The sequence below is a fragment of the Onychostoma macrolepis genome, chromosome 16 (assembly GCF_012432095.1).
Source record: "Onychostoma macrolepis isolate SWU-2019 chromosome 16, ASM1243209v1, whole genome shotgun sequence".
Lineage (NCBI taxonomy): Eukaryota > Metazoa > Chordata > Actinopteri > Cypriniformes > Cyprinidae > Onychostoma > Onychostoma macrolepis.
In genome coordinates, this window is record NC_081170.1 from 13604341 (window position 1) to 13622394 (window position 18054).

Below are 18054 nucleotides of genomic sequence, written 5' to 3' on the forward strand. Positions count from 1 at the left end.
CGCACACGCAAAAATGAGTTATGAAAGCCATTTGATTGTATTCTAGTAAAAACGAAAGAATTGCAATGCTCGGGTAAACCGCTATAGAGCTGGTGCCGCTATAGAGTTAGAACCGGTGAATTCGGTTTATAGGTTTCATAGAAAGAGAATGATGTGCGCCAAATGAGTCGCTGTAGAAACCAAATAGCCTACTTCAATGGTTGTGGACGAAATAGCTCAAATCGAGAGCCAACGCAATGGCATGTGAAATAACACGTCCTCATGAATTGAAGAAGAGTGGCTTGATTAAGTGCTGGAAATAGCGGTAACAAAACTCCGAGACCTTTACAGTCACACACAGGTGCAAACTGTACTTAATAGGGATGTTTAGATCGCTATATAAGAACTCACATGTTCACGTTTTTTTTAATTTATTTATTTTAAATATTTAACTTACAGATCTCAGTTTAAATGCTTCAGTTTGTTTTCTATTCTCTTCTATCAGTTTAAATGCTTCATTGTTTTGATATTATATTATGTTAGGCCTATAACCTAATAAATAATTGGCCTTGTTTTTTTAATGGAGTCACTTATGCTCATCAAGGCTGTATTCATTTGATCAAAATACAGAAGAAAAAAAAACATTAGGCTAATATTGTGAACTCTTAGGCTATTGCAATTTCTAATATTGGTTTTCTTTTTTAATATATTTTAAAATATAGTGTATTCCTGTGAAGCAAAACTGAATTTTCAGCATCATTACCCCAGTCTTCAGTGTCACATGATCCTTCAGAAATCATTCTAATATTCTGATTTATTATCAGTGTTGAAACTGTTGTGCTGCTTAATATTTGTGGAACCTTTTTTTCTTTGATTTTTCTGATTAGGCTAATAAAAAGTTAAAAAGAACAGCATTAATAAAAAATATAAATATTTTCTAGCAATATAAGTCTTTACTATCACTTTTTATCCATTTAACACATCCTTGCTAAATAAAAGTATTAATAAAAAAAAAATTATAATAATAAAGAAAGAAAAATTTACTGACCCCAAACTTTTGAATAGTAGTGACTTTTTATTTTAAATTGCAATAATATTTCACAATATTATTTTGTGAAATAATATTCAGTATTTTTTATCAAATAGATGCAGCCTTGATGAGCCTAAGAAACTTCTTTAAAAAATGTACTTATCTTAAACTTTTGAACGGCAGTGTATTGTATTGTAAAAATGTTTTCTCAGGTAACCTAAAATGTACATCATTTAGTTACATCAAGGGTCAAATCAAATATAAATAGCATATTAAAGTTAAAAGTTACACACTTTTTTGTGTGCGCGCTGTACATGTATGGTAAGAATGTTTTTGCTCAGGTGGCCGAAATGTCCGCCCAATAGAGAAAAGGTTTGCTCAGCAAGAAAAACAATTAGAGGGAACATTGCTAGTACTAGTAGTAACATCTATTGAGATAAATGTATTCAAATCTGCAGAAAACTAAACAGTAAAATGAGAAAACTTCTAAATTTGGAAGATCTGCACAGATCTGACGCTGAAACAAACAAGCAGGGGAAAATAAAAGCAGGAATACTTTTTGGGAAATATTATGCCTATGTAGCCAATGCAAAAATAGCCCAATTAAGTAAATAAATAATTAATTAACAATAATACATAAAGAAATAAATTAACTAATAAAATAACAACAACAAAACAGTGTCTTTTCTATCTGTCTGTACAGACATTCAGTTCAAGACATTCATGTACATTCACACACACGATGTATATGCAACATATTATGGAAACCGGTCTGTCTGTGTGTCTGCGCGGTCTCTCTTTCTGGCCGTGTCTGAAATCCTAGTGAGCCGCCTACGTAGTAAGCATCGTTAGACATCACATGCGTGTTCCGACCGGTTTTTTCGAGCAGCTCGTTAGGTATTGAAACGCAGCCTTTCTCCGGTGCAGCATCCGCCATATTGTCTACCAGGAGACGCCGAGAGGTAATGCAGTGTGCATTTACGACCTACTGATACTTGTATTCCTACATGACTTGACTTTTTAATATTTCCTTCAGATAAGGACACACACGTAAGGCACTACGCTACTAATACATGCCTATGTGAATACATATCGTGTTATTTGCTGGCGACACAGTTAGAGCGTGCCAGTGCTATTTGCTAACCACTAAAACCCGTCGCGTATTCTTTATAAAAACAGACATAAACGGACTATTTGATTCAAGGTCCGATTAAACACAAATATCAACTTCGTGTATGTTTTATAATTCTTATCAATATGGGTTGTTTTTTATTTTCTCGTACAAATTTGTTTAATCTTTTGTGCGAAAGTAGCTAGCGGCGTTAGCTTTGATGTGGCGTGTCGCGCCACGTTCGGCTAGCAGCGTTTCTGCGATAAAACATTGAGATATTTAGCCCCGAGTTCACATAGTGACTAGTTTATGCTTGTATAATGTGTTTTAAATTGTAATAAACAATTTAGAGGATAAATTAGCTAAATGCGTCGGGAAATGTTTTAGAAATGACTTAGGCGTGGCAAACGCTATGCTAGTTAGCGGTTAGCTGGCTAACTAACAGCTGTTTTGGAAGCTGATAATAAGATTCTTAGAAATCCTGTAATTTTATTGTTTATATGACTTGTTTGGAATTAATAATGTGGATTATATGTAGATGAAGTTGGGAATGTAGAAAAGCTGTCCATTGAGCTTGACCGGTTTCTCTGGCTGTGTCATAAGGCCTGTGGCTCAAAACAAGATATTGATTTAAGGGAAAATGTACTAGTGTTCTTCGTTGTAATGGAGGTTATGTAATGCTTAAATATCATCCCTAGTTAGGCATTTTTTGTGTTCCGTGTGTTTGTGCTGTGTTTCTCTCCCACCCCTGCTTTTATTAAGCTAATTCATGTAGTTCTAATAATTAGTAATTCATTCAGTAAGATCACACGGCTTGTCACGAACAGCAATTTGTTAGTCTAATGACTATGGCAGTACAGTAATCTGGTTGGTTATTAATGGACGTTGGTCCATAAATCAGTACTTTGATACCCAGGCAGATGTTGCACAGCTGTGTCTGTAAAGTTTACAACATCCTTGTGTTTTCCAGCATCTGGAGGGCCATGAGGAATGACTTATAGGATTGCTGTGTCTCCTGAATAAGCTCCTGGATGTCCTCTTTCATTCAAATTACAATCAGGTGTGTTGTTTGTGTGGTGCTTCTGGAAATATTACATTTCAAATTAAAGTGGTTTACTTGATTATCAGATGTCTTAACAGGCGTATTTATTTTGTAGCCTATGCGCCACCATAAAGTCATCACATCTGCCTTCATCAGCTCCACCTTTCATTTGCTGCTTGGAGGAACCCTCCAAGGTAATAACCTGTAGAAGTATATTTATGAGCTTTATGAAATTAACGTAGACCTGGGGATTTCAATATTTTAGATGCTACTGACCCGCAAATGTTATCATTCTAAAATTTCAAAGGCATTTTATATGGTTCCTTTTTATAGAAACTTAATTTAAACTGTAAAAATATAATGTCAATATTAATTAATTAATATTACATAATTTCTTTTAACAATTCATTATAGTACTGTACTTTTAGATGTATTTATTTACTTACTTTTAGCATTCTTCATTTATTATTTTTTTTAAATAAACTTTAAATTCACTTTCTTACTCCATTTTGAAAACCCCAGTCTAGATCATACAATTCATAATTTTTATTTACTTTTTATTCAACATTGTTAGATTTGTAAAACATCTTTTTGGTCGTCCTGCAACCTTTCAGTATTATATTTTGTTGTCTTTCCAGGTGTTTCAGGGAATACCTTGTGTAGAATATGTCTGGCCCTGTCCCAAGTCGCTCTCGAGTTTACCCTGATGTAAACACACAGCGACCCAGAGAGTACTGGGACTATGAATCTCATGTGGTGGACTGGGGGTGCGTTCTCTCGAATTTTTAGCACCTTTAAATTACATGCGCTATAAATAGCCAATTTGACCTATAATTATGCAGCATTTTCCCTGTGGATAGTTTTTGTTGTTCTCTTTCAGGGGCTTGGATCAAATGTGCTGCTTATTACTTATTCTGGCATGCATGGTATATTTGACACGTTCAGTGTGTTGAACTCGCATTGTTTGTGTTCTGCAGAAATCAGGATGACTATCAGTTAGTGCGAAAGCTTGGCCGGGGAAAATACAGTGAAGTATTTGAAGCCATAAACATCACTAACAATGAGAAAGTAGTCGTCAAAATACTCAAGGTATATTTGGATGTTTGCTTTCACACTTGTATAGAAGATTTGATTGGAGATATGTCAGTGTATGCTTATGTTTTTTTTTTGTTTTTTTTTTGCTTTTTTCTGTTTTTAGCCAGTGAAAAAGAAGAAAATTAAACGAGAAATAAAAATTCTGGAGAACTTGAGAGGAGGCCCCAACATTATAACGCTTTTAGACATCATAAAGGATCCTGTGGTATGTTTATGAAAATATTGGGCATTCCATTGTCTTTCTAACTTAAAGACAAGGTTTTTTAAAAAATCTTTTTTTATTATTAATTGTTTATTTTCTTGGAACCTGGAACAAAGTATATATGTGTGAGTTTGTTTGTGTGCTATCATGTTTAAAACCCATTCTGCTTTATTTTCAATGTACAGTCCCGAACACCAGCGCTGGTTTTTGAGCATGTTAACAACACAGACTTCAAGGTTAGAGATGTTGTTGTTGTTTGTTTTTTTGGATACCCCTCCATAGAGAATTTGTTTAATTTGATGTTGTAGTAAACTATCTTTTTCTTCACAGCAACTGTATCAAACTTTATCAGACTATGACATCCGCTTCTACATGTATGAAATTCTTAAGGTAAGATGATCACTAAAAATATAAATAAAAATTATTAAAAGTTGGTCTTTATTGAGCGATATCATGGAACAAAACCATCCTGTCTGTCTGGCTTGTTTTGCGGTGGCAAAATGGTTTTAGTTTTGCCCTTAGTTTAGAAAGTTTCAACCGTACCCAAGTGCTTTGCTCAAATTGATGTTGTATCTAATTCGTATCTCCGCTCTTCTATCACCAGGCTCTCGACTACTGCCACAGTATGGGAATAATGCACAGAGACGTAAAGCCACACAATGTCATGATTGACCATGAGCACAGAAAGGTATTGGCCAAGTTAAGATTTTACTGAACATTGAGCATTTTTTGTTTATTTCTGTGTTGGCAAAGCTGAATGTTCTGCAGCCATTACTCCATTCTTTAGTGTCACACGGTCCTTCAGAAATGATTCTAATATGTGTATTTGATGCTCAAGTAAAAATATATTTTTTTTCTTATCTTATCAATGTTAAAAACAGTCATGGTGCTTAATATTTTCAGTGTTTTTTTATTTATTTATAAAGTTAAAAGGTAAATCCTTGCTGAATAAAATTACCTCATTGACCTTTTAATTTTGATTTGTTGAATGTCCATTTTACTTTTTAAAGCTTCGTTTGATTGATTGGGGCTTGGCTGAGTTTTACCACCCAAACCAGGAGTACAATGTACGTGTGGCTTCCCGATATTTTAAAGGTCCTGAACTGCTTGTGGACTATCAGGTTAGTGTCCTAAAATTCAGGATGTGAATTTTCTAGAACGTAATTTTAATTAAAAAAAAAAAAATTATTCTTAAATTTGAGTTCTAAAAAATGTTTTGGTCTGTATCTAGATGTATGACTACAGTCTGGATATGTGGAGTCTTGGATGCATGCTGGCCAGTATGATCTTCAGGAAGGAACCATTTTTCCATGGACATGACAACTATGACCAGGTCAAATAATTATTTTTGAATTTAGCATGAACAGACTTGTTTATTAAAAACAAATAGCAGGGAAGTTCAGTCATTCAACTGATGAATTCATAAATTTGCTGTGTAGAAAGAAATATTTGCTGGGTGCTTTTATTATGCTGGGTATTTGTCTGTTGAATTTAGTTTTTGATGTGATTATTTTTCTTTCTAGTTGGTTCGAATTGCAAAAGTTCTGGGTACAGAGGACCTGTATGATTACATTGACAAATATAACATTGAGCTGGACCCACGCTTTAATGACATTTTGGGCAGGTATGACTTTAATAAACTGTTGATCAGCATAGACAGACTATTTATCAAGTTGTCTAAAAGAAGTATTTTTTTATTTTATTTATTTTCTTTAAATAATTAACTTCATAGTTCCGTGTGTGTGTGTGTGTATAGTCTGTAGTAGTCTGATAGTTTGTACCATTTTTAACATCTTTCACTTGTTCACCCAGACACTCCCGGAAGAGATGGGAACGGTTTGTGCACAGTGAGAATCAGCACCTGGTCAGCACTGAGGCTCTGGATTTTCTGGACAAGCTGCTACGTTATGACCACCAGGCCCGACTGACGGCCCGCGAGGCCATGGACCACCCTTACTTCTGTGAGTTCCTCCTGAAAACCTGTGAATGCGTCTCCAGTCTCTAATTAATTACACATTGAGGATATAGTGAATAATGACCCTGCAAGGTCTCCGATCACTTGATGCATTTAAGTTATTTGTGACCCTGGACCACAAAACCAGTCTTAAGTAGCATGGGTAAATTTGTAGCAATAGCCAACAATAATTTGTATGGGTCAAAATTATAGATTTTTCTTTTATGCCATAAATCATTAGGATATTAAGAAAAGATCATGTTCCATGAAGATATTTTGTAAATTTCCTTCCGTAAGTATATAAAAACATATTTTTTGATTAGTAATATACATGGCTAAGAACTTCATTTGGACAACTTTAAAAGCAATTTTCTCTGTATCTTGATGTTGTTGTTTTTTTTTTTTTTTTTTCTCCGCTCTCTTGAGTCCAGATTTTCAAATAGTCGTATCTCCATCTTCAATTATTGTCCTATCCTAACAAACCAAACATCAATGGAAAGCTTATGTATTCAGCTTTCAGATGTATAAACCTCAATTTAAAAAAATTACCCTTATGACTGGTTTTGTGGTCCAGGGTCACATTTGATCCGGAATAAATGGTAACCCTAGCCCAATTGACAAAGCTATAATTGAATTCTCACAGTTATACATTCAAAACCTAATCTGTTAGCATTGATGTATTGCAGTTACGCTATTGATTTGTTTATCTCAATGTGTTTGATGTCATAATAACAAGTTTAACAATTTTATCTGTCAGCCAGCTAGGTAATGTTACTTTTGTCTTACTTTAACACCGTTTCAATGAAACTTTCACAAGTAAATGCTCAACAGCATTAAAAGATTTAATGACTATAAAATGCAATAGGCAAAAACACTAGAAATGATCACACTAGGACAAGGCTATGCTTATTGTTGAGCCCTGGGTTAGTACATTTCAATGTAACTGTATAACTGGCTTCAGATGTAATTGATGGACCTTCAGTTTGAGAATGCATTTCATGTTTTTCTATATAGATCCTATAGTTAAAGACCAGGGCAGAGGAGCGCCAGCTGCAGGAATGGCTGCTAGTTCCACACCTGTCAGCTCTTCTAGCTTGATGGCAGGTAAACTGTTTACCTTTCTCCTCAGCACTTCACCTCTGTTTGGGATATATCGCCTAAAAATGAACATTCTGTCATGCACTCACTCTTGTGTCACTGCAAACCTGAGTGATTTATTCTGCAGAGTGCAAAAGATGATATTTTGAAGGATGTAGCCGCTTTTCCCCCTCCATACAGTGCAGGTCAGTGGAGTCCAGAACAATATTGGACCCCACTGGTTTTCATTATATGGACAAAAACAAGCATTTTTTCAAAATATCATATTTTATGTTCCACAGAAGAACGTCTTACCGTTTTGAAGTGATATGAGGGTGAGTAAATGACAATGTTCGTTGGGTGAAACTTGAATCTTATGGTTAAAAAGCATTTGCCAAGAATGTTATTAAGAGAAATACTCAGGTTTCAACGTACACTAGGTTAAATGTGTCGGTGGCTTTCACACTGCAGGCATCGCCTCTATGACTCCGAGCACACAGCCCAACATCGCCAACATCAGCGCCGGCTCGCCCGTCATCCCTGTCCCAAACACAATGGCCACACAAGTGCCCACTGCCGCTGGAGCCCAGCCCTGAACACCACCTGCCCCAACATCCCCCCTCTCTTTCTCACATCCCTCTATCCGTCTCTCTCTCTCTTCTGTGGGCCTGCTTGGAATTGTGAATCAGTGGTGAGGGGGTGGGGGGGGCAATGATTTCATTTGTGGTTATTTTTATGATGTTGCAAATAACACAGAACTAATGTTAAGTTACAGTTTTATTTTGTTTTTCTCCTCAGTTGTTTAGGGGTTTGTGAACTCAAAAAGAAACCCATGATGTTTTTGCACCTGTCTGTGAGTTAGAAAAGCAAACGGTTGTGAACTTTCACTCGCCGTGACTGTTTAGAAACACACTTAAATGTCCACCTGAAGAAGGATAATAAAATTAATTTTATATGTCCCTCTAGCGTTCTCGTGCTCAAACCATTTCACTCACTGACTTATTTTTAATTGTATTTTGGGAGACTTTTTTAAAAGTTTTGTTGTACCTGGTATTTTAGTCCCTGTTTTTACAACGAGTCTTGGTCACAAAGTTCACAAAACCTTGTCATATATTGAACCTCTCCGAGTATAAATGCAGATAAGGAGTGATATTTTTATTTTTTCTCCTTGGTTTTGAAGAATATTATGGGGACAAGACAACACCGATTTGAGTCATGTTTCAGCTCTGCATTTGGACTGAAGGCCAGATCCAATCAAAACTACTGTAACATTTCTGATTTGTGTTGGATCATTGTGTAACAGCATTCTTTTACCAATAATGGAAGCTCTTGTTTCAGCTGTGCTGGGTTTGTGTATATTGCAGGTTGATTGGATTTGGTCCTGGATCTTGTTAAACCCTCACTAGTTGCTGTTCAAGGACTTGTACCAATTACTGAGTAACACAATCAATAATATGCCAATTTTTGTGTTACCTTCAGTTCTCTGTGTGTGTTTGTGTGAGTGTGTACGCATGAGTGGAATTGTCTTTTTTTGTTTGTTTTGTTTTTAAGAAGTTTCAGACATTTGTTTGATACTATGAAGAATTTTTGTAATTTTCTTTTGAGAGGCGACTGTTCAGTGAAATACACACATTTCTTTCTACCCCACGATTAAATCAATTAAACAGGTGAAATATCAATTTAGCATTGCATGTTGTGTTTTACTGTGGTTTGCCTTTGGTTGGGCTGAGTGAAGAACAAACAAGAATATAATGTGGATGGTTTGTGTCACTCCCAAAGCTTTTTGTCTAGACAAACTGAATCTTTAGTACCTTAATTGTTTAAGTGTTTCTTAAATTGTTCTTACTTTTGGTCTTGTCCAGTAGTGAAATAATCAGATGTTGAAGACTAGCTCTGTAGTGGAGGCTGAACTCATGTTTGTCCTCTGCCTGTGTTCAGTGTGACGAGTTCAAATCTAAATATCTTACTGTATTGTAAATTCATTCATTTAAAGTTTGCAATAGATACTTTTGCAGAGGATTTTTTTTTGTTTTATAAATCATTTAAAAGAGAAAATATATTGTTTAAGTAAAAAGACCATGTCACTTGCTTTATTCAGCTGTACGTTTAATGCAGCCTCTCTAATACAGTGAATGGTATGTTTGAAGTCAGGTGGGAAAAACAGAGGCTACCTCACTCACATTTATATGGAATTCAATAAAAAAAAAAAAAAAGGAAACCAATTGTTGGCTGTCGTTGAAAACTAGGTTTATTTTTTCGTTTAAAGTTTCGCAGTTCTCGAGTTTAGTAATTTATTACAGATTCAAACAATTTCTCACAAAACAGAATAACAGTAACTGCTGTTATTAGCCAGTACTGTCACACATAAAAATACAAATATTCTGAAAAGCGTTTTTTTTCTTTCTTGTAAGCAAGGTAGTGCTTCACCAAATCGTCAAACTAATTGTTTCGTTTACTGTTAATTTCCTATTTAAAATGTTTGCAAACTTTTTATCAAAAATGCGACGGTGTGAATAGTTTAAAACCTTATTTTGTGCGATTTCACAACAATCTAAAAATAAAGTAAATTGACCATAAATAAAACGAAATAAAAATCAAATGGACACATGCATTAAAAAGCCAGTGTGTGTAATAGCGCTAGAAATGTCTTTAATTTGTCCTGTTTTTCCTGGCTTTGTGGAGTGTTTATTTGGAGCAAAGGGTTCTGCACGTTTGTGGCATGGTCCAACACCTCCTTTCTTGAGCCTCTTCTGCCATCTAGTGGACGTATAAGAGAATTGTTTTTGTTTTTTTACATTTTAAAATTGTAATTTTTTAAAGCTATTTTTAATGTAATTTCAACAAATGGGGATTGTTACAGAAGTGCTTACAGAATATTTTTTTTTTTTTTTAAGCGTTGCTAAATAGAGGTAAAGTAGGACACTGAAACTTAATCATCATTCTTATATTACTAAAAATATCCACAAAACATTAGGTTTTGAATTTAAATTTTGTTCTAATTAGAAGTAAGTGTCTCTACATTAAAGGTGTCCCAATTAGCTGGTAACTCCTGAGAAAATTGTGATTTTTGATCTATTTGTGTTTGAAGAAGCATTTCTAATTGTAATTTTTAATACTCCTTCCTTTATTATCAGTATATTAAATCATATTGTGTGGAGGGTATATCATTTAAACAATACCATTTTAACACCAATGACAAATTATCAAAAAGTGTCTCACTTTACCTGTATTCATCCTAAACGTTGCTATCCTCATTGTAGAAATCAATTCTGATGTGATGCTTTTTTAAATTTATTTTTATTTTTTTATAAAGATCTTTTCCTCAAGTGTTACTTTTGAGAAGTATATAAGTTAAATTAATGGATGGAAGCCTTTAATCTAATGGTTTCCTATTTCTTCACAATGGCACAAACAAAATCCTTCAGTGGATCTCTGTGAAGGGAAGGAAATGCCATGGGGTGAATTCAGCCATGCATCCCCTTCTTATTATAAAACACACCTGCCATTCAGAGTAAAACAGGTCTTTGCTGGTTTCTCAGGCCTCATCTCCAGTGTCCCTGTAAGGGGTCATCTATGACCCTATTGTCCAGATCAGCGACCTGCACTCGTATAAAGCCACAAATGACACACGAGCACTTCAGAAGGACATCAGCACTCAACATGAAGCTGTAAGTTACCAAACTACTCTCTTTTCCATTTATTTTGTTGTGATATGTTTAGTCAGGATTTTCCACAATAAAATACAAGATCCGTGTTACTAGTTTTCAGATATGTAGGACTGTTTTATGAGTGCTGGTGTAAAATTAATGATATTGCACAATGAGAGAGACAGCTTGACAATATTAAATGTGTGTTTGTTTCGTTTACATCAACATTTGGAAAATGTTGTAATTTTCCTTTTCGTTCTCCCTCCTGGCTCAGGATCAACATCTGCCTGACTGTTCTAGTCTTTATAAATGCTGTTAATTCAGCAGCTATGAGAGGTAAACTTCTTTTTATTTGTGTTTAGGTTTTAGACAATTATATATTTATTTTATAATTTTATAAATATAATTCTAAATAATTTATAATGACAATTTACTCTATATGTTAGAAGGAAATGAAGATTTGTTACGTTTTTTGAAGGGTGAGGATGTCTTTTTTTTTTTTTTTTTTTTACTGCTAAAGGAATAATTTTACATTTCATGTTACAATCATTATTTATTCTGATTTTGTACATTCTCTCCTCAGATGCATTTGAAATGAATCTGCCTCTTGACCACACTGATCCAACACCGCTCTCAGGTCTGTGAATTGTTTCTTCAGAGTATGATCTTTCTTGAGTCTGTTGCATGGAAGTGAAGGGAAGAGCAATTGTGCGATTGGTTGTTGGTTTCTGACCTCAGGAGCCCTTTTTCCTTAGAAATGGATTTAGCAACAGAGAAGATTCTGGATCCTGTACATCTGACAGATCCGACTGCAGGTCAGTGATTAGACAGTGTTGGAAAAACTGGTATATTATTATGATTTAAGAAATTCCTGACAGTCCTAAACGAGACATTATTTAACGTGACTTTTCTCTCTATTATACAGAATGTAAAGCCTCTGAAATTGTTGTCAACTCTGCTGGTATGTTTTATTATTTCTTCTTATTTTATTTTTTTATCAAAACGTATGTGCTTGCACTTTAGATATAATGCTTTAAAAACTCACGTGTCTAAAAAGGTGTTTTAATTAATTTAGACTTTTCCAATACAACACCCAAACCAAATCTGGTAGATATTGCAGGTAAATTAACAATATTATTGAATATGATTTTGTCTACTGATTTTTAAAAACACATGATCTCTCTAATTTGTCTTTCCTTAGATGTTGCTGAAGAGAGATCAACTGAGAGTAGCAACTCAGGTGATCAATCAAGTAAAACACATGAAAAAATAAAGCTAAAACTTATAGTACGTGTTGTTTAGATATTTATTATTTCTTAATTTCCTTTTTAAACAGACAGCAGATTAGCTGAAAGAACATCCACTGAAGACAGCAGAGGTAGAGACCTGTATTATATTCATTATAATTCTGCATGCATGCTGTTAGATGATTTTTGGCATTTGTAAGTTATTTGACAGAAACATTCCAGCCTGTAAAATATAATCACGTTTTGTCTAGAGGCATGTAACTAATTCAATATACTGTTTGCTTCAGAAGGTGACAGCGACAAGAGGTTACGGCTGAGACCAGCACTCACAGGTATGCTGCTGGATCTAATGTGACTGTTGAAATAAAATGTTTGTTCCCATTGAAATTATTATTTTTTTCTTTTATCTTGTATGCTTTGTCACTGACATACTCTGGTCAACAGACACCCACAAAGCATTACAGGAGCATTATGGGAACTCATAATAGTTCCATCTGTTCTCACCCTGCTACTGTTTGTTAACATATCTGCTGATGTGATATTGTGTGTTTATATAGAGAGTATGAGTATGGACACAGACGTGACTGAGGGCTCAAACAAACATATTGATGAAGCAACAGGTATGTAGTTTTATACTGTATATGTGATCAAATCTGCTAGAGATTGTCAATGTTAAACAAATGTTTAAGTATTTAAATAAATTACATACACTAAGTTTGGGGTCAATTTATGTTATTTTATGTTTTATTTTGTTTACTTTAAAGAAATTAATACTTTTATTCAGCAAGGATGCATGGAATTGACCCAAAATAAGAGTAAGTAAACTTATAATGTTGCAAAAGATTTCTATGGTAAATAAATGCTGATCTTTTTAATTTTCTATTCATCAAAGAATCTGTGTTTCACATTGATAATAATGAGAAATATTTATTATGCACCAAATCAGCATGTTAGAAAGACCGGCATAATGGCTGTTGAAAATTCAGCTTTGCCAAGAATAAATTACATTTTAAAATATATTAAAATTAAAAAGAGTTATTTTAAATTGAAATAATATTTAATCAACTAAATGCAGACTTTTAAAGATACGTCTTTAAAAAAACATTGAAAGAAACCTTTCAACAGTAGTTGTGTCTGATAAAAGTGAATTTTGTCAACTTTTTATGGTCTAAAAGCTAACAGACACAAGACTAAAAGCTATAAAACTCAAATCTGTAAATAAGTCATGTTTTGGCTCACTAAATACATTGGATATATTTTATTTTTTATTTTTTTATTGAAAATATCATCTTACAATTCTGTGCAGTGATGGAGGACATTAGTAGTCAGGAAATGGACAGACCTAAGGAAAACGGGAGATACCGACCTCCAAGGACCCAGATGTTGTTAGAAAAACACAACTCTGTGGTCACAGACACAGGCAGACAAAATCTGGACTTTATGAAAGAGATGGATCCCATAATTCAGAGTTTTGCCGGTAGAATGAACCTCAAAGACCAGACTGGTAAACCACATGATACTGATAAACACCAGCAGGAGAGCCGCAAAAGAGCAATGAATTTAGACAGCCCAGAGTTTGTGGACACCCTGGACAGACCAGACCTATATGCTGACAGTGAAGAACGTGGTGGTCCAGGAATATCTCAGGTTAGTCCACTATAAAACCATTTCACCGATAAATAATCAGACAAACACTGCTAATGAGACTTTAAATATTATGCAGGAATCAAAGTGAAACTGAACTATGCTGATAACCAGGACTTACTGGATGACAACAGGGAACTGGCCGATCAGATCCCAGGATGCATTGAAACATCTGTTGAACATCCCATGGAAGAGAACAACAGTCTGCATGCCCCTAATATGGGCCAGAAGATTCAAAAGGACAAAATGAGCTATCAGAACCAGCTGAGGAAAATATGTCCCACTAAGAGAATACGAGCATCCAACAACCCAAGAGCACAGCTGGATTTAGAAAGTCCAGAAAGAGTGAACAGTGAACTTTTGGACAGAGACAACAGCAGAGAGAGGCTAGAATATCATGTGGCGGTTCCTTTGTAGATTTAAATTTCGCAGAATGTCTACTTTTCTTTTTTTTTTTTAATTTTGACAGTGTGATTTTAATGTCTATTTGAACTAATACTTATTTCTTGGTTTGTTTGTTGGACTTGCATAAATAAACCATTATTAATCGGTTTTATGTTTTATGATCTTTTAAGATGTGAACATTATTGAAAATATATATAAATTATTATAAAACAGCCTCCTTAACATAAGACACATTTTGCAAAATAAATAAAAATAAATTGTATCAAACAAACACTACTACTAAATTATTATTATTATTATTAGCATAGACTGGAGTGTTTTTTTTTTTTTAAGAAATGTCCAAATGCTAATTAATATTATTATTAATAGTAATATCATTAATAATAGTAATTAATAATTATAACATTTTAAATAATTATTTTAATAATTTTATGTAATAATAATAATTTAATAATAATAATTAGTCATGTCTGTCCATTTATTTCTTTTTGTTTCCCCCCAGTAATTAGAATTTTGTATAATTTGTATATATCCGAAAATTTGCATTAAAGTGTAATGTCAGATAATATGGCATTTAGAAAGTGCAAGGAAAATCTACACTTCCAAAAGTGTCCCACTTTACCATTGTTCTCCCTAAATACCAATATTTACTACATAGTACACCTTGTTTAAATACCCTTAAACGTCCTCCATATGCAGTTAATGGCACTAATGTTCCATTCATTCCACTGAACTGATTTGTGTCCCACTGACAGTATTTTAAAAGATTTAAATGGCTTTTTTCAGGTCAGAGGTTAGCAACGGTGCTTTTTCTGCTAAATTTAGTCCCAGCTCGCACAGAATGGCTTGCTGCGAGTCTATCATTGATTTAACACAGCTAAATGATTAAATCTCTCAGCATGTAGCTTTAGACAGACAAATAGAGGGTATTTATCAGCTATGACAAGACAGCTCGCAGCTCTATAGACGCGATGGTGATGAGTGTGTCTAATACATCGGCCAGATCCACCTTTCCTATCCGTTTATCAGACAGATCCCGCTCTCTTCTCCATTTATCATATAGATCTCATTCCCGTGGGTGTTTATTTGTCCTACGGTGTTGATTTTGGTGGGTTTTAACAATCAGTGTATAACTGACTGTATAAAGGGGTTGCAGGTACCGTTGGCTCGATGGCGTCCTCTCAGGGTCATAAATCACGCAGTCTCTTGACTATGGCAGGCTTCATCAACTCTACCAGACCTCGGAGAGTCTTTTTCTTACTCGTAATCGTGACAGAGATGTCAGCATGTCTAAGGAGATTTACAAGAGATTCTCACTCAAAGCAATTGTGAAAAAACAACTCCACTCACAGCTGCGTGGCTGGTCCAGCAGGCCTATCGATCTCCACACGGAAATATTGGAGGTTATTGAAGACACATTCGTCTGCAAAAAGACCATCAAATTACAACTAATCCTGTTGAATGAAAGACATAGATCATATGAAACAAAACTTCCTACCAGGCTGTTATGAAAAGCATTAAAGTGGTCTAAATCAAGTTAAGCTCAATCGCCTGCACTTTGTGTTGATTCAACTTGTCCCTCCTTTTATTTGAAAAAAAAAAATCTAGTTAAGCTCAGTTGACTGTACTATGTGGTACAATGCTGATTCAATTTGTCCTTCCTTTCATTTTTTTGGGGAAAAAATAAAACAAACAAAAAAACAAAACCACCACATTCAGGGTTACAAGTAACGCAACTGTAAGTGAAAGGGGCCAATCTGTAACCATAAAAATACTCACTCATTCTCGTTTCAGTAGTGCAGCCGCAAGATATAAACATTAAGTTTATGAGTGTTAAACATTTTTATGCAAAAAATGCTTACAATTTAGTGCTTCAATGCCATGTCAATACTTATATTGTAAAAAATGCTTTTTCGAAGCAGTAAATAGAACAAAGATTATTGAAGTAGGTTTTACAAGAAAATACTATTTCAGTTTTTCAAAATTTCATGTTTAATCCAATGTTTTACTTGTTGTGTTTTGGTAATTGTGTGTGAAATTTACTGCCTTTACAATTGTAATTAATTGTGAAATTTATTGAATTGACTGCACCAATTTTTCGTGCAAAAATCTAAAACGACTGAAGAACAAATTCACAGCTCAAATAATACACAAGTTTTAACAGAAAAATGTAGTAAATATTCTTGAATTATTTTTATTTATTATTTTAAACTAATTAAAATTCATAGCATGTTTTTTCTAAAATTAATAAGCTTCACATTTAGACTTTTAAACATAAAGGTTCCAAAAAAAGGGTTTTCTAAGTGATGCCATAGAAGAACAATTTTTGGTCCCCCAAAGAACCTTTTAGTAAACAGTGTTAATTACATTGCTGTCTATGGAAGGGTCAGAGAGCTGTCAGAATGCATCAAAAATATCTTAATTTGTGTTCCGAAGACAAACAAAGCTTTTTTACGGGTTTGGAACGACATGAGGTAAGTGATCAATGGCAAAATTTTCATTTTGGGGTGGAGTAACCCTTTAAGAGAGTATGCTTTTAAATCTTCCAGAAATTGGCCCTTTCACTTTCATTGCAGGTGCCTGACTGCAACCTCGATTTGGTTTCTTCTTCTCTTTTAATGAGAAAGAGGAACAAGTCAAAATAGTTTTTGGAGTATTTATACCAGATTATGCCACAAATGCTGTCAGCTGAGTTTAACTCGTATTGAACACTTTAAAGCATCTTTTAAAATTATTACAGACCTTGTAACAACATTGAACAGATCTAGTACATGGCAATCACCCAGATTTAGGAGTCATACTGTATGTTTTCATCTCGTTCAGCTTTACAGCAATAGTTCCCACATGTGGAAGGTGACAAGGGGCAACTGATCTGACACATCAAAGCCTGTCAACATAACACAAACAATGGACATCAGCAGATTGTACAGTGATGTAAATCTGTCACTTTTTGACATTAAGATAATTATTTCAACATTCACAGTCTCAGATTCTACCTTCCAATACTATGATACTTCTCATGAAAAAGATGTTGACCCGTTACGCATCTTGTGTGCATTAAATCTAGAGATATTTAACATCTCCAGAAAGATCTATCACTTGGATGAAGCCTTTGGGACAACACAGTGCAGCTCCAGTGTCTTGTGTGTATATGTGCACTGCACGGGTATTTTATATGTAAAGCTATACAGTACAGATGATTCACAAGTAATCAATCTTTATAGACCAAAATAGCCTTTAAAAAAGACTTGGGGTTTTTTTTATGGGTCAAAGTTGTCAACCTTGTCCAAGAACACCAACCACGGTGCTCCACATTCTTCAGATTCCTCATTTATGGAGGTTCTGTCCTGGGACTTGAGCCCTGTAAAACCAAGTGCTTCACCGAGCACCAGCACATCCAGCTGGTCTCAGGCCATGCTGGATACACTGACCTGAATTCTGTCTGTGTGGTTTGATGTTGAATATATTTAAGCTTCACATAAAATAAATAAGTCAATCTGAGTTTGTGTATCATATTCCAGCTTGATACACAAAATTGGAAAATTGTGGGAACCTATTTAAATCCCTCGGAGACACAACTCACCGTTTTTCCATTTAACCGAAATCACTCAAATAAGTTCC

General features: G+C 34.6%; 2 protein-coding genes across 12 annotated transcripts; both read left to right on the forward strand.

Moving 5' to 3' along the window:
- The first annotated feature begins 282 nt into the window (after positions 1 to 282).
- On the forward strand, positions 283 to 9169 carry csnk2a1 (casein kinase 2, alpha 1 polypeptide). Of its 4 annotated transcripts, XM_058747148.1 has the most exons (16): positions 1843 to 1971; positions 3091 to 3180; positions 3278 to 3356; positions 3801 to 3929; positions 4140 to 4251; positions 4361 to 4462; positions 4645 to 4695; positions 4790 to 4849; positions 5064 to 5147; positions 5470 to 5580; positions 5691 to 5792; positions 5983 to 6083; positions 6272 to 6420; positions 7428 to 7517; positions 7793 to 7825; positions 7962 to 8101. In XM_058747148.1, exons 4-15 carry the CDS (start codon positions 3829 to 3831, stop codon positions 7816 to 7818), a joined length of 1089 nt encoding a protein of 362 aa, XP_058603131.1. In that variant the 5' UTR covers positions 1843 to 1971; positions 3091 to 3180; positions 3278 to 3356; positions 3801 to 3828; the 3' UTR covers positions 7819 to 7825; positions 7962 to 8101. The 4 variants fall into 4 exon arrangements, with proteins under 4 accessions (XP_058603130.1, XP_058603131.1, XP_058603128.1 ...); XM_058747147.1 differs by lacking the exons at positions 1843 to 1971; positions 7793 to 7825 and adding an exon at positions 283 to 304 and having other exon boundaries at positions 7962 to 9169; XM_058747145.1 differs by lacking the exon at positions 7793 to 7825 and having other exon boundaries at positions 1850 to 1971; positions 7962 to 9169.
- A 1909-nt stretch (positions 9170 to 11078) lies between these two features.
- zgc:194210 (uncharacterized protein LOC794982 homolog) lies at positions 11079 to 14267 on the forward strand. Of its 8 annotated transcripts, none has more exons than XM_058747149.1 (14): positions 11079 to 11158; positions 11412 to 11473; positions 11584 to 11616; positions 11721 to 11774; positions 11893 to 11952; positions 12063 to 12098; positions 12213 to 12257; positions 12339 to 12377; positions 12474 to 12515; positions 12672 to 12716; positions 12942 to 13004; positions 13149 to 13199; positions 13691 to 14031; positions 14108 to 14267. In XM_058747149.1, the coding sequence occupies exons 1-14, from the start codon at positions 11112 to 11114 to the stop codon at positions 14117 to 14119; spliced, it is 930 nt and encodes a 309-aa protein (XP_058603132.1). In that variant the 5' UTR covers positions 11079 to 11111; the 3' UTR covers positions 14120 to 14267. The 8 variants fall into 8 exon arrangements, with proteins under 8 accessions (XP_058603132.1, XP_058603134.1, XP_058603139.1 ...); XM_058747151.1 differs by having other exon boundaries at positions 12675 to 12716; XM_058747150.1 differs by having other exon boundaries at positions 11111 to 11158; positions 11587 to 11616.
- The last annotated feature ends 3787 nt before the right edge of the window (positions 14268 to 18054 follow it).